Source organism: Ranitomeya variabilis, chromosome 5 (genome assembly GCF_051348905.1).
Source record: "Ranitomeya variabilis isolate aRanVar5 chromosome 5, aRanVar5.hap1, whole genome shotgun sequence".
In the NCBI taxonomy this organism is placed as follows: Eukaryota; Metazoa; Chordata; class Amphibia; order Anura; family Dendrobatidae; genus Ranitomeya; species Ranitomeya variabilis.
Genome location: NC_135236.1, coordinates 299,205,267 through 299,222,467, shown reverse-complemented (window position 1 = coordinate 299,222,467; position 17,201 = coordinate 299,205,267). Strand labels below are relative to the sequence as shown.

The 17,201-nt window shown below is 52.0% G+C and overlaps 1 protein-coding gene across 1 annotated transcript in view; it reads left to right on the top strand.

The window, feature by feature from the left end:
* GDI2 (GDP dissociation inhibitor 2) overlaps positions 1–17,201 on the top strand; it is a 91,243-nt gene that overhangs the window by 54,425 nt on the left and 19,617 nt on the right. Inside the window, exon 7 of the mRNA XM_077264471.1 lies at positions 16,887–16,986. Coding sequence (XP_077120586.1) covers positions 16,887–16,986 — 100 coding nt within the window. The remainder of the gene's footprint in view (positions 1–16,886; positions 16,987–17,201) is intronic.

Here is a 17,201-nt window from a genome sequence, read left to right as displayed (position 1 = left end):
GTCTACTTTCCAAAATGGTGTCACTTGTAGGGAGTTTCAATGTTTAGGCACATCAGGGGCTCTCCAAACGCAACATGGCGTCCCATCTCAATTCCAGTCAATTTTGCATTGAAAAGTCAAATGGCGCTCCTTCCCTTCCAAGCTCTGCCATGCGCCCAAACAATGGTTTACCCCCACATATGGGGTATCAGCGTACTCAGGACAAATTGTACAACAACTTTGGGGGTCCATTTTCTCCTGTTACCCTTGGTAAAATAAAACAAATTGGAGCTGAAATAAATTTTGTGTGAAAAAAAGTTAAATGTTCATTTTTATTTAAACATTCCAAAAATTCCTGTGAAACACCTGAAGGGTTAATAAACTTCTTGAATGTGGTTTTGAGCACCTTGAGGGGTGCAGTTTTTAGAATGGTGTCACACTTGGTTATTTTCTATCATATAGACCCCTCAAAATTACTTCAAATGAGATGTGGTCCCTAAAAAAAAATGGTGTTGTAAAAATGAGAAATTGCTGGTCAACTTTTAACCCTTATAACTCCGTCACAAAAAAAAATTTTGGTTCCAAAATTGTACTGATGTAAAGTAGACATGTGGGAAATGTTACTTATTAAGTATTTTGCGTGACATATGTCTGTGATTTAAGGGCATAAAAATTCAAAGTTGGAAAATTGCAAAATTTTCAAAATTTTCGCCAAATTTCCATTTTTTTCACAAATAAACGCAAGTTATGTCGAATAAATTTTACCACTAACATGAAGTACAATATGTCACGAGTAGTGTTGAGCGATACCGTCCGATACTTGAAAGTATCGGTATCGGAAAGTATCGGCCGATACCGGCAAAGTATCGGATCCAATCCGATACCGATACCCGATACCAATACAAGTCAATGGGACTCAAGTATCGGACGGTATTCCTGATGGTTCCCAGGGTCTGAAGGAGAGGAAACTCTCCTTCAGGCCCTGGGAACCATATTAATGTGTAAAAGAAAGAATTAAAATAAAAAATATTGCTATACTCACCTCTCCGAGGGAACCGGCAGCGTTGTTTGCTTAAAATTCGCGCTTTTCTTTCCTTACGTGAAGTCCCGGCTTTGTGATTGGTTGCGTCGCAGTCACATGGGCGACGCAACCAATCACAGCAAGCCGTGACGTAATTTCAGGTCCTTAAGGATTTTAAAATTACGTCCCGGCTTTGTGATTGGTTGCGTCGCAGTCACATGGGCGACGCAACCAATCACAGCAAGCCGTGACGTAATTTCAGGCCCTTAAGGATTTTAAAATTACGTCCCGGCTTTGTGATTGGTTGCGTCGCAGTCACATGGGCGACGCAACCAATCACAAGCCGTGACGTCACGGGAGGCTGGACACGCGCGCATTTTAAAATGCGCGCTTGTCCAGCCTCCCGTGACGTCCCGGCTTGTGATTGGTTGCATCGCGGTCAACCAATCACAAGCCGGGAGGCTGGACACGCGCGCATTTTAAAATGCGCGCTTGTCCAGCCTCCCGTGACGTCCCGGCTTGTGATTGGTTGCGTCGCGGTCAACCAATCACAAGCCGGGAGGCTGGACACGCGCGCATTTTAAAATTTTTAAAATGCGCGCGTGTCCAGCCTCCCGGCTTGTGATTGGTTGACCGCGACGCAACCAATCACAAGCCGGGACGTCACGGGAGGCTGGACAAGCGCGCATTTTAAAATGCGCGCATGTCCAGCCTCCCGTGACGTCACGGCTTGTGATTGGTTGCGTCGCCCATGTGACTGCGACGCAACCAATCACAAAGCCGGGACGTAATTTTAAAATCCTTAAGGGCCTGAAATTACGTCACGGCTTGCTGTGATTGGTTGCGTCGCCCATGTGACTGCGACGCAACCAATCACAAGCCGGGACTTCACGTAAAGGAAAGAAAAGCGCGAATTTTAAACAAAGAACGCTGCCGCTTCCCTCGGTAAGGTGCAGGCTGCGTCGGAGAGGTGAGTATAGCATATATTTTTTATTTTAATTCTCTCTTTTACACATTTTTACATTAATGTTGTTTCGATACCGATACCCGATACCACAAAAGTATCGGATCTCGGTATCGGAATTCCGATACCCGCAAGTATCGGCCGATACCCGATACTTGCGGTATCGGAATGCTCAACACTAGTCACGAGAAAACAATGTCAGAATCGCCAAGATCCGTCAAAGCGTTCCAGAGTTATAGCCTCATAAAGGGACAGTGGTCAGAATTGTAAAAATTGGCCCGGTCATTAACGTGCAAACCACCCTTGGGGGTGAAGGGGTTAAAACACTTCACTCTGGTTATTTTTTGGGGGTGCTTCTTCGCTACCCAAGCTTAAAGCACTCCCGTGAATATTTTTGTATTACTTTGAAGGTGTGTATGTGTGGTGTGTAGTGAGTGTATTAATCTACTCACCGCTGCCTTCTCTGAGATCCAGCGCCATTCTGCTCCTCTTCTCAGTGACATTACTGTTCTGCAGACTCTCTGGGTCACACTGCGGTCTGCGCGACCTTGAGTTGGCTCCATAGTATGACTAATAGTCTCCTGGCTCACACATTTGGAGGCCCGGCTAGTTTGAAGAGTGGAGACATCACTTAGAAGTGGAGCAGAATGGCGCTGTATCCCAGCAAGAGCAGCGGTATGTGAGAACACTAACACGCGAGCAATCACACGATTAATGAGAAAAAGTCATGGCAGTGTTTAACCCCTTCCTGACATGTGCCGTACTAGTACTGCTTTGCGGGAACTACGTTAGTGACGACCGATCTTGTTTTAGAAAAAAAAAGTACAGAGTACTTTTATAGGCAGGGAGGTAGCTTTTTTTTTTTTTTTTTCTTGCATAAAAAGTGCATTAGGGGAGCGTAAGTCACATTGTTGGTGACGTCTGTTTTTATTTTGTAAAAAAGAATTTGCGTCGGATAAATTTATAGGGAGGGCATTAGTGTAGTGAACTTCTGTTTTTTTTTTTTGTTCTTCAAAATCTGATTTTTCTTTGCATTTTTTCTTCTACATTTTACCTCTCTACTCTTTTTTTTTTTTTTTCTTTCTCTGTTTTGTTATAATAAAGAGTACCCTATACACAAGCCCCACACATTACACGTGTAAAAGCACCACTTACATACACGTCCCCGGGGTTTGGGAAAAACATAAAAATGGCCCATTCGTCAACAAGGCGCTATTCACCAGAGGAGGCTTATGCCATCCTTGCGTCTGACACGGATACAGCCAGTGAGGAAGATCCCACATGCCTCTATTCTTCCTCCTCCTCCTCCACCTCCACCTCCTCCATCATAAATTTTACACCAGCGTCCCACTCTTCAAGGCCCTCTCTGCCAGAGGTACAGCTGCATGTGGCACCGTACGAAAAAATCAGCTAGGCCTCCCTAAGCCGCTAATTGGGCAAATGCTGAGAAAAGGGGAAAGCAGAGCCCAATGCAGCGACAACATGCTGGTGGTCAAGTATAAGAACAAATGGGATGTCTTTATCCTGACCACCATATACCGTGACAACAGCACCCTTGTCACTGTTCGTGGGACCACAGCACAAGTCCGAAAGCCAGATTGTATCTTGGATTACATGGGGGGTGTGGATCTTCAGATCAGGTCCTCCAACCATACAGTGCCATGCGAAATGCCAAAGTATGGTGCAAAAAATTGGCCATGCACATTGTACAGATGGCACTGTACAATGCTTTTGTGCTGTCCCGATCTGCAGGCAATACCAGGGACCTTCCTTCAGTTTCAGGAGGAAGTCATCAAGGCCCTAATGTTTGGCACTCAGGGAGGTGAGGGTCCCAGGACTTCTGAATCTGATAGTGCCTGTATTGTCCCAAGTCAACATTTCCCAGGACACGTTCCCCAAGCAGTGAGGACAGGCCAATCACAAAAACTGTGCAGAGTATGCTCCAAGAGGGGAATCCGAAAGGACACAACTTACCATTGTGAAGCCTGCCCTGAGAAACCTGGCCTTTGCATTAAAGGGGTTGTCCACTACTTTCAATTAACCCCCCAATGTATCTCCCCGGGGCCCCTAATGAATTTTGCAAATACCTTATGTTGCAGTTTTTGCCTGTGAGCTGCGCTATGCCGGCGGCTGAGTCGGGGTCACGTGACCCCCAGGCTGCAGCCGCCGCTAATTTCCGCCGACATCACGTCAATTTCCAGACTCTGGAAATTGACGTGACTTCAGCAGCAGGCGTGACCCAGCCTCCACAGACAGCGGTCACTCATCAAGAGTGACTGGGCTGTAGGCGGTGCTGGGTTCAGACTGCGGGGCTGTGCTTGGGGCGGGGCTGTTCTGTGCTCTGCTGGCTGTGCTGGAATCTGAGGCCGGTGCCGAGATCTACGTGCTGCGGGGGGTCTGCTCGGTGGGACTGTGGCCGGCGCTGGGATCTCCTGGCAGTGCTGGAAAGTGCGGGCGGGGCAGGGGGGTCTGCGGGGCTGTGCGGTGGGGTCATTGGTGTGTGTGTGTGTGTCTGTGTGCAAGCATCGTCCGATGGGACTACAAGTCCCATCGGGTTATGCCTGCTACAGTGACAGCGAGTGACACATTAGCCAATGATGGGACAGCAGTAGTCCCATCATCCGGCTAATGTGTTGAATGTATAAAAAAACAAACATATTACATACATACATACATACATACTGCATACTACGTACAACATGCATACTGCCTGCAGCCTGCATGCGACGTGCGTGCGACGTTTTACGTGCGTGCGACATGCGTGCTCACCATCACTTGTCACCTTGATCCCCGAAGCCATTGTCACCTGTTAAAAAATATTAAAATAATAAGCAAAATACTCCCTGATCCGCAGAAATCCAATTAAAACGAGTGTCCCACGATTATCTCCCGTGGAGAGCATCAGCTGATGCGACCGCTCTTCAGGGGCTCCAGGAATACAATGACGGAAGGTATCCTTCCGCACTGTATTCCTCCGCCACTGTAAAAAATAGTCCCTAGTCTCACTTGTTGCACTGCTGTGTGAGAAAGTTCCCACGCAGCAATGCCATAAGTGAGACCAATGAACTCAGGTAACCTCTTCAGTGATGCACTGCAGGAGCCATTGTCTCCTGTCAGTATGTCACTGGAGGTATATAGAGCGGTGACATCACCCGATGTCACTGTCCTATAGGGGAGATCGTCGTGGGAAACTCATTAATTGGACTGCGTTGGACAGGGAGTATACGGTTTATTATTTTTAAATTTTTTGCAGATGATCGAGTATGGTTAAAGTAAGAATATTAAAATACTTTTTTCTGTCTTTTTTTTGTTTGTTTAACCCTTTCACTACTCTAGGATTAATAATGGATAGGCGTCTTATTGACATTACATTAGCAAGGTGACATTGACCCCTTATTACCCCATATCCCACCGCTACTCGGGAGTGGGAAGAGGGGCTAAGTGCCGGAATTGGCGCATCTCATGGATATCCATGGCCCCTCTCTAGGCTATGAATATCAGCCCGCAGCAGTCTGCGTATCATTTCTGGCTATAGAATATACGGGGACCCCACGTCATTTTTTTTTTTTTTTTTGGGGGGGGGGGGTCCCCCTATTTTAATAGCCAGTAAAGGCTACGCAGACAGCTGCGTGCTGATATTCATAGCCTGGGAGGGGCCATGGGTATTACACCCTTCCCAGGCTACAAATATTGGCCCCCGGCCGTTGGCTTTTCCCCTCTGGCGCAGAAAATTGCGCGGGAGCCCACGCTGTTTTTTTCCGGACAGAAAAAACTTTCCTGTGTACGTTTTCTCCATCCGCCAGAAAGTCTTTTGACGGATCCGGCAAAAAACGGATGAAACGTGAGGCCATCAGGCGCAATCCGGCGCCAATACAACTCTGAGAAAAAAAACGGATCCGGCGAAAAAAAACGGATCCGTTTTTTTTTTCAAAACTTGCCAGATTATGGCTGACGGCAAAAACCTGATGTGTGAAAGTAGCCTAGCTATCCATATATCTGTCTACATCTATCTCTCATTCTGTCTGTCTGGAATGGAGTGTGGGTTGGACAAATGTAAAAGAGGAGGCTGGACAAGACATTACATCACAAATCCTTTTTTTTTTTGTTCAATAATGTGTCTTTATTTAGCTTTCAAAAACCGCGCAAAAAACGCATCTGCGTTTTCTGCCAAGAGCTGCGTATTTAGGCTATGCTGACACGCTGCAGATTTGCAGCGTTTCCTCAGCTGCGGGTCCGCAGCAGTTTCCCATGCGTTTACAGTACAATGTAAACCTATGGGAAACGCAATCCGCAGTGCACATGCTGCGGAAAAAACCGCGTGGAAACGCAGCGGTTTTACACCTGCTCCATAATAGAAAACCGCAGGTGTAAAACCGCAGTGGAATCCACACACAAACCGCGGTAAATCCGCAAGAAAAACGCCGTGTTTTTGCCCTGCGGATTTATCAAATCCGCTGCGAAAAAATCCGCAGTGGACCATTCTACGTGTGCACATACCCTTAGTGCAGAAAAATCCGCAGGCAAATCTGCAACGTGTGCACATAGCCTTATGCAGTTTTTGGTGCGGTTTCAATGCATTTTTTTTATTCGTTTTTGCGCGGTTTTTCTGCGTTTTTGTGTGTTTTTGTATGCGTTTTTGAAAGCTAAATAAAGATGTATTATTGAACAATGTAGTTTCCAAAATGGGGTCAATTGTTGAGGATTTCCACTGTTAAGGCACATCAGGGGCTCTGCAAACGCAACATGTCCGCAGACCATTCCATCAAAATCTGCAATGCAAAACGTCACTCCTTCCATTCTGAGCCCTGCCGTGTGCACAAACAATGGTTTTCCCCCACATATGTTGTATAAGCGTATTCAGGAGAAAATGTGCAACAACTTTAGTGGTTTATTTTCTCTCGTTACCTTTGTGAAAATAAAAAAAATGAAGGCTAAAAGATCATTTTTGTTTGAAAAATGTGATTCCCCCCCCCCCACGGCTCTACGTTATAAACTTCTGTGAAGCACCTGGAGGTTCAAAGTGCACACCACACAGCTACATAAGTTCGTTAAAGGGTCTAGTTTCCAAAATGGGGTCACTTGTGGGGGTTTTCCAATGTTTAGGCACATCAGGGTCTCATCAGACGCAACATGGCGTCCACTCTCAATTCCAGCCAATTTTGCGTTCAAAAAGTCTTAAAAGGTGCTCCTTCTCTTCCGAGCCCTGCTGTGTGCCCAAACAGTGGTTTTCCCCCACATATGGGGTATCGGGGTATTCAGGAGAAATTGCTCACCAACTTTAGTGGATCATTTTCTCCTTTTACCCTTGTGAAAATAAACAAATTGTTGCCAAATTATCATTTTTGTGACTAAAAAGTTAAATGTTCATTTTTTGCTTCCACATTGCTTCAGCTCCTGTGAAGCACCCGAAGGGTTAATAAACTTCTTGAATGTGGTTTTGAGTACCTTGAGGGGTGCAGTTTTAGGAATGGTGTCACTTTTGTGTATTTCCTGTTATATAGACCCCTCAAAGTGATTTCAAGTGTGAGGTGGTCCCTTAAAAAAAAAAATGGTTTCCTGAATTTTATTGAAAAAATGAAAAATCGCAGGTCAACTTTTAATCCTTATAACTTCCTGACCAAAAAATATTTTGGTTCTAAAATTGTGCTGATGTATAGTACACATGTGGGAAATGTTATTTATGAACTAATTTTTGTGACATATCTCTCTGATTTAAGGGCATAAAAATTAAAAGTTTAATTTCGCCAAATTTCCATTTTTTTCACGGATAACCATAAGTAATATCGAAGAAATTTTACCACTATCATAAAGTACAATATGTCACAAGAAAGGAATCTCAGAATCACTAGGATCCGTTGAAGCGTTTCAGAGTTATGACCTCATAAAGTGACAGTGGTCAGAATTGAAAAAAATGGCCTGGTCAGGAAGTTGAAAACAGGCTTCGGGGTGAAGGGGTTAAGTGAGTTAATCTACAATTCTTGTACAGGAATGGTGTTATCAGATCCCCATTACTAGTATCCAGCAACATTTATAGACATAACTGTTTATCACTCATGGTAATTCTGCTTCATGCCACCTGTCTTAGCCATGGTTTTTTTTTTGTTGTTTTTCTGTGCTATGTTGTGCATTAGGCTACTTTCACACTAGCGTCGGGCTCGGCCCGTCGCTGTGCGTCGGGCCGAAGTTCCCGACGCTAGCGTCTCCGCCGCACAACGGGGGCAGCGGATGCATTTTTCCAGCGCATCCGCTGCCCCATTGTGAGGTGCGGGGAGGTGGGGGCGGAGACGTTTACGACGAAGCAAAAAACGTTACAAGCAACGTTTTTTGCTCCCGACGGTCCGCCACTGCATGACGCATCCATCGCACGACGGGTGCGACGTGTGGCAATCCGTCGTAATGCGTCGTCTAATGTTAGTCTATGGGGAAAAAACGCATCCTGCAAACACTTGCAGGATGCGTTTTTTCACCAAAACGACGCATTGTGACGGATTGCAGTTAACGCTAGTGTGAAAGTAGCCTAAATGTGATTCTTCAGAATTTGTATTAGTCTATGCCTGATGAAGAGACCTGTGTAGTCTCGAAAGCTTGCAATTTGTTACTATCTTTTCAGTTAGCCATTAAAAGGTATCAACCACTGAGGACTCTTAATTCTAAACATTTTAGTATCCAGCAAGGCATTTAAGTAGTAACATTATGCAGCGGCTTCAATCCTCTCCCATGTCTGTGGCTAATTGCCTTCCTATACTAATAGAAATCTCCTACCTACCCATAAATTGTCTCCCCAGTTTTGGCAGGATTCTAATAAGTCGCTACTAGTGTTGAGCATTCCGATACTGCAAATATCTGGTATCGGCCGATATTTGCTGTATCGGAGTTCCGATACTTTTAAGATATCGGATACCGGAATCGGAAGTTCTTATAGTGCAATGATGCAAGATAATGGAGTGTGGGCGGTGCGTGGGGCGGAGACTGCGTGTCTGTCTGTGCGGGTCTGCCCGGGGGTCTGTGCTTGTGTGCAGGCATCGTCCGATGGGACTACAAGTCCCATCGGGCTATGCCTGCTACAATGACAGTGATTGACACATTAGCCAATGATGGGACAGTAGTAGTCCCATCCGGCTGATGTGTTGAATGTAAAAACAAAAACACACATACTACATACATGCATGGAAATGATGAGGAATCCAGCTCAACGAGGTAGTGAAAAAAAACCCTTCCTTTATTCACTTCAAATCATATTCAGTGGAGGATAAAACATCAGCAACAACTTGGATTAAAATGCGATATCAACGCGTTTCTGGTGAACAAGCACCCAAGGGTGCTTGTTCACCAGAAACGCGTTGATATCGCATTTTTCATTTTCATTTCCTTGGTTCTTCTACACCCTGACACAGCGGTTCCGTGCTCTGCGTTCCACAGGATATCGACTATGCTGAGCTGGACTTTGTTTCATTTTATACTACATGCATGCATGCATGCATGCCTGCGACATGCCTGCATGCATGCTGCCTGCATGCATGCTACCTACCTGCTTGCATGCTACCTACCTACCTGCTTGCATGCTACCTACCTGCTTGCATGCTACCTACCTGCTTGCATGCTACCTACCTGCATGCGACATGCATGCCTGCATGCTGCCTACCTGCTTGCATGCTACCTACCTGCATGCATGCTACCTACCTGCATGCATGCTACCTACCTGCATGCATGCTACCTACCTGTATGCATGCTACCTACCTGCATGCATGCTACCTACCTGCATGCATGCTACCTACCTGCATGCATGCTACCTACCTGCATGCATGCTACCTACCTGCATGCATGCTACCTACCTGCATGCATGCTACCTACCTGCTTGCTACCTACCTGCTTGCTTGCATGCTACCTACCTGCTTGCATGCTACCTGCATGCATGCATGCTACCTACCTGCATGCATGCTACCTACCTGCATGCATGCATGCTACCTACCTGCATGCATGCTACCTGCATACATGCATGCTACCTACCTGTATGCATGCTACCTACCTGCATGCATGCTACCTACATGCATGCTACCTACCTGCATGCATGCTACCTGCATGCATGCTACCTACCTGCATGCATGCTACCTACCTGCATGCATGCTACCTACCTGCATGCATGCTACCTACCTGCATGCATGCTACCTACCTGCATGCATGCTACCTACCTGCATGCATGCTACCTACCTGCATGCATGCTACCTACCTGCATGCATGCTACCTACCTGCATGCATGCTACCTACCTGCATGCATGCTACCTACCTGCATGCATGCTACCTACCTGCATGCATGCTACCTACCTGCATGCATGCTACCTACCTGCTTGCTTGCATGCTACCTACCTGCTTGCATGCTACCTGCATGCTACCTACCTGCATGCATGCTACCTACCTGCATGCATGCATGCTACCTACATGCATGCTACCTACCTGCATGCATGCATGCTACCTACCTGCATGCATGCTACCTGCATGCATGCTACCTACCTACATGCATGCTACCTACCTGTATGCATGCTACCTACCTGCATGCATGCTACCTACCTGCATGCATGCTACCTACCTGCATGCATGCTACCTACCTGCATGCATGCTACCTACCTGCATGCTACCTACCTGCATGCATGCTACCTACCTGCATGCATGCTACCTACCTGCATGCATGCTACCTACCTGCATGCATGCTACCTGCATGCATGCTACCTACCTGCATGCATGCTACCTACCTGCATGCATGCTACCTACCTGCATGCATGCTACCTACCTGCATGCATGCTACCTACCTGCATGCATGCTACCTACCTGCATGCATGCTACCTACCTGCATGCATGCTACCTACCTGCATGCATGCTACCTACCTGCATGCATGCTACCTACCTGCATGCATGCTACCTACCTGCATGCATGCTACCTGCATGCATGCATGCTACCTGCATGCATGCTACCCATACATATAGACATACAGTACATATAACAGAGTACATACTCACCATCACTTGTCACTTTGATCCCCGAAGCCAGTGTCACCTGTAAAAAATATTAAAATAGCAAACAATATACTCCCTGATCCGCAGAAATCCACAAGTGTCCCACGACGATCTCCCGTGGAGAACGGCAGCATCAGCTGATGCTACCGCTCTCTAGGGGCTACAGTAATACAATGACGGGAGGAAGGTATCCTTCCACACTGTGTTCCGCCGCCGCTGTAAAAAAATAGTCCCTAGTCTGACTTTTGGCATTGCTGTGTGAGAAATTTTCCCACGCAGCAATTGCCATAAAGTGAGACTCTGAACTCGAGTAACCTCTCAGTGATGCACTGCAGAAGCCACTGTCTCCTGTCAGTGTGTCACTGAGGGTCCTATAGAGCAGTGACATCACCCGATGTCGCTGTTCTATAGGAGAGATCGTCGTGGGACACTCGTTATTAATTGGACTACGGCGGACAGGTAGTATACGGTTTATTATTTTACGTTTTTTGCAGGCGCTGAAGTATATGGTAAGTATGGTTAAATGAATATTAAAATACTTTTTTCCTAATGTGTGTTTTATTAACCATTTACTAGTATTGGATTAATAATGGATAGGCGTCTCATTGACGCCTCTCCATTATTAACCCAGCCTAATGTCACCTTACAATAGCAAGGTGACATTAACCCCTTATTACCCCATTTTCCACCGCTACATGGGAGTGGGAAGAGAGGCACTAAGTGCCGGAATTGGCGCCATTTCTGGGGCGGCTGCGGACTGGTATTTGTAGCCGGGGGGGGGGGCAATATCCATGGCCCCTCTCTAGGCTATGAATATCAGCCCGTAGCTGTCTGCATAGCCTTTCTGGCTATAATATTAATATTCTTCATTTAACCATACTTCAGCGCCTGCAAAAAACATTAAATAATGAACCGTATACTACCTGTCCGCCGTAGTCCAATTAATAGCGAGTGTCCCACGACGATCTCCCCTATAGAACAGTGACACTGCTCTATAGGACCCTCAGTGACACACTGACAGGAGACAATGGCTCCTGCAGTGCATCACTGAGAGGTTACTAGAGTTCAGAGTCTCACTTTATGGCAATTGCTGCGTGGGAAACTTTTTCACGCAGCAATGCCAAAAGTGAGACTAGGGACTATTTTTTACAGCGGCGGAGGAATACATTGTGGAAGGACACCTTCCTCCCGTCATTGTATTCCTGTAGCCCCTAGAGAGCGGTCGCATAAGCTTCTGCCGTTCTCCACGGGAGATCGTCGTGGGACACCCATGGATTTCTGCGGATCAGGGAGTATATTGGTTGTTTGTTGTTTTAATATTTTTTTCAGATGACACTGGCTTCGCTGAACAAAATGACAAGTGATGGTGAGTATGTACTGTTATATGTACTGTATGTCTATATGTATGTAATGTATTAATGTACTGTATGTAGTATGTATGTATGCAGTATGTATGCAGTATGTATGTATGTTTTGTTTGTTTTTTTTTTACATTCAACACATTAACCGGATGATGGGACTACTACTGTCCCATCATTGGCTAATGTGTCAATCACTGCCATTATAGCAGGCATAGACCGATGGGACTTGTAGTCCCATCGGACGATGCCTGCACACAAACGCACAGACCCCCGAGAGGCCCGCACAGACCCCCGAGAGGCCCGCACAGACCCCCGAGAGGCCCGCACAGACCCCCGAGAGGCCCGCACAGACCCCCGAGAGGCCCGCACAGACCCCCGAGAGGCCCGCACAGACCCCCGAGAGGCCCGCACAGACCCCCGAGAGGCCCGCACAGACCCCCGAGAGGCCCGCACAGACCCCCGAGAGGCCCGCACAGACCCCCGAGAGGCCCGCACAGACCCCCGAGAGGCCCGCACAGACCCCCGAGAGGCCCGCACAGACCCCCGAGAGGCCCGCACAGACCCCCGAGAGGCCCGCACAGACCCCCGAGAGGCCCGCACAGACCCCCGAGAGGCCCGCACAGACCCCCGAGAGGCCCGCACAGACCCCCGAGAGGCCCGCACAGACCCCCGAGAGGCCCGCACAGACCCCCGAGAGGCCCGCACAGACCCCCGAGAGGCCCGCACAGACCCCCGAGAGGCCCGCACAGACCCCCGAGAGGCCCGCACAGACCCCCGAGAGGCCCGCACAGACCCCCGAGAGGCCCGCACAGACCCCCGAGAGGCCCGCACAGACCCCCGAGAGGCCCGCACAGACCCCCGAGAGGCCCGCACAGACCCCCGAGAGGCCCGCACAGACCCCCGAGAGGCCCGCACAGACCCCCGAGAGGCCCGCACAGACCCCCGAGAGGCCCGCACAGACCCCCGAGAGGCCCGCACAGACCCCCGAGAGGCCCGCACAGACCCCCGAGAGGCCCGCACAGACCCCCGAGAGGCCCGCACAGACCCCCGAGAGGCCCGCACAGACCCCCGAGAGGCCCGCACAGACCCCCGAGAGGCCCGCACAGACCCCCGAGAGGCCCGCACAGACCCCCGAGAGGCCCGCACAGACCCCCGAGAGGCCCGCACAGACCCCCGAGAGGCCCGCACAGACCCCCGAGAGGCCCGCACAGACCCCCGAGAGGCCCGCACAGACCCCCGAGAGGCCCGCACAGACCCCCGAGAGGCCCGCACAGACCCCCGAGAGGCCCGCACAGACCCCCGAGAGGCCCGCACAGACCCCCGAGAGGCCCGCACAGACCCCCGAGAGGCCCGCACAGACCCCCGAGAGGCCCGCACAGACCCCCGAGAGGCCCGCACAGACCCCCGAGAGGCCCGCACAGACCCCCGAGAGGCCCGCACAGACCCCCGAGAGGCCCGCACAGACCCCCGAGAGGCCCGCACAGACCCCCGAGAGGCCCGCACAGACCCCCGAGAGGCCCGCACAGACCCCCGAGAGGCCCGCACAGACCCCCGAGAGGCCCGCACAGACCCCCGAGAGGCCCGCACAGACCCCCGAGAGGCCCGCACAGACCCCCGAGAGGCCCGCACAGACCCCCGAGAGGCCCGCACAGACCCCCGAGAGGCCCGCACAGACCCCCGAGAGGCCCGCACAGACCCCCGAGAGGCCCGCACAGACCCCCGAGAGGCCCGCACAGACCCCCGAGAGGCCCGCACAGACCCCCGAGAGGCCCGCACAGACCCCCGAGAGGCCCGCACAGACCCCCGAGAGGCCCGCACAGACCCCCGAGAGGCCCGCACAGACCCCCGAGAGGCCCGCACAGACCCCCGAGAGGCCCGCACAGACCCCCGAGAGGCCCGCACAGACCCCCGAGAGGCCCGCACAGACCCCCGAGAGGCCCGCACAGACCCCCGAGAGGCCCGCACAGACCCCCGAGAGGCCCGCACAGACCCCCGAGAGGCCCGCACAGACCCCCGAGAGGCCCGCACAGACCCCCGAGAGGCCCGCACAGACCCCCGAGAGGCCCGCACAGACCCCCGAGAGGCCCGCACAGACCCCCGAGAGGCCCGCACAGACCCCCGAGAGGCCCGCACAGACCCCCGAGAGGCCCGCACAGACCCCCGAGAGGCCCGCACAGACCCCCGAGAGGCCCGCACAGACCCCCGAGAGGCCCGCACAGACCCCCGAGAGGCCCGCACAGACCCCCGAGAGGCCCGCACAGACCCCCGAGAGGCCCGCACAGACCCCCGAGAGGCCCGCACAGACCCCCGAGAGGCCCGCACAGACCCCCGAGAGGCCCGCACAGACCCCCGAGAGGCCCGCACAGACCCCCGAGAGGCCCGCACAGACCCCCGAGAGGCCCGCACAGACCCCCGAGAGGCCCGCACAGACCCCCGAGAGGCCCGCACAGACCCCCGAGAGGCCCGCACAGACCCCCGAGAGGCCCGCACAGACCCCCGAGAGGCCCGCACAGACCCCCGAGAGGCCCGCACAGACCCCCGAGAGGCCCGCACAGACCCCCGAGAGGCCCGCACAGACCCCCGAGAGGCCCGCACAGACCCCCGAGAGGCCCGCACAGACCCCCGAGAGGCCCGCACAGACCCCCGAGAGGCCCGCACAGACCCCCGAGAGGCCCGCACAGACCCCCGAGAGGCCCGCACAGACCCCCGAGAGGCCCGCACAGACCCCCGAGAGGCCCGCACAGACCCCCGAGAGGCCCGCACAGACCCCCGAGAGGCCCGCACAGACCCCCGAGAGGCCCGCACAGACCCCCGAGAGGCCCGCACAGACCCCCGAGAGGCCCGCACAGACCCCCGAGAGGCCCGCACAGACCCCCGAGAGGCCCGCACAGACCCCCGAGAGGCCCGCACAGACCCCCGAGAGGCCCGCACAGACCCCCGAGAGGCCCGCACAGACCCCCGAGAGGCCCGCACAGACCCCCGAGAGGCCCGCACAGACCCCCGAGAGGCCCGCACAGACCCCCGAGAGGCCCGCACAGACCCCCGAGAGGCCCGCACAGACCCCCGAGAGGCCCGCACAGACCCCCGAGAGGCCCGCACAGACCCCCGAGAGGCCCGCACAGACCCCCGAGAGGCCCGCACAGACCCCCGAGAGGCCCGCACAGACCCCCGAGAGGCCCGCACAGACCCCCGAGAGGCCCGCACAGACCCCCGAGAGGCCCGCACAGACCCCCGAGAGGCCCGCACAGACCCCCGAGAGGCCCGCACAGACCCCCGAGAGGCCCGCACAGACCCCCGAGAGGCCCGCACAGACCCCCGAGAGGCCCGCACAGACCCCCGAGAGGCCCGCACAGACCCCCGAGAGGCCCGCACAGACCCCCGAGAGGCCCGCACAGACCCCCGAGAGGCCCGCACAGACCCCCGAGAGGCCCGCACAGACCCCCGAGAGGCCCGCACAGACCCCCGAGAGGCCCGCACAGACCCCCGAGAGGCCCGCACAGACCCCCGAGAGGCCCGCACAGACCCCCGAGAGGCCCGCACAGACCCCCGAGAGGCCCGCACAGACCCCCGAGAGGCCCGCACAGACCCCCGAGAGGCCCGCACAGACCCCCGAGAGGCCCGCACAGACCCCCGAGAGGCCCGCACAGACCCCCGAGAGGCCCGCACAGACCCCCGAGAGGCCCGCACAGACCCCCGAGAGGCCCGCACAGACCCCCGAGAGGCCCGCACAGACCCCCGAGAGGCCCGCACAGACCCCCGAACAGGATGTACAAGGAAATAAAGGGCTTATTTTCAGTCCCATATTTGTCCAATTGACTTGCACTGGTTTCCGGTATCGGCGATATCTGATATTTTTTAGATATCGGCCGATTCAATCCGATCCCGATATTTCCGGATATCGGAAGGTATCGCTCAGTTTAATTCTATTGCCTCTGACCGTCCCCTTTGGCACAGATCCTTCCATGCCTATTGACCATTCCAGATCTTCACTTATGGATTGCTCCTGGGAGTTAAACGTTTGTGTGATGGGTACACTGTCATTTGCACAGTTGTAGGAGATCTTTGGTATCCCTCGCCCACACAAGTTTAGGTACTTTCAGCTGAGCCATACCTTGAATGCACCGTTCAATACATCCACCATCTCTCATCGTATTAACTCATTGAAATTCTTAGATCCCAGGGCCCTAAAGGGCTGCTCTCGACACCTTGTTGGTCAAGGTTGCTTCTTACCCGATGCCAGAAGAGGCAAGATGGAGAGCTAATTCCCCCATTGTCGGCAGAGTTCCGGCAGGATGTTATTTGTTGTTATCTTTACCAATAAGATGACCCAGCTGTATTTTATCTATCAAACCTGTTGGACTCCTTTTTGTCTACACAAGATGGGCAGGACCCCTTCTGCAGAATGCCCTCGTTGCCATCTCTGATCCTTATTGGCTAAAAGAACATTTGCTCTCTACTGGATTACGTTAGATTTTTAATGTTATATTTAACATGCTGCAAAACAATCATGGGCTTTCTGTTTATAATAATTGCATATTTGTTTTTACTGCAGATTAAGTGCCATTTATGGAGGAACCTATATGTTGAATAAGCCGATCGAGGAATTGGTGACAGAGAATGGAAAAATTGTTGGTGTCAAATCTGAAGGAGAAGTAAGCTGAATATCTGATTACTTGTTTGTATCTGCTGGTCAGTGTTAGTAAATTCTCAGGTAAGGGCACTAAATCATGTATTTTCTAACTGCTGTAGCTCCTTAGAGATGAAGACGTCGGTAAGCCCTGTTGGTGGCACAGTTCCTTCTGACTGCCAGGGTTTTATCATCTGATGGTCCCGATTTTTTTTAACCTCTTCCTGACATAGGTCGTAC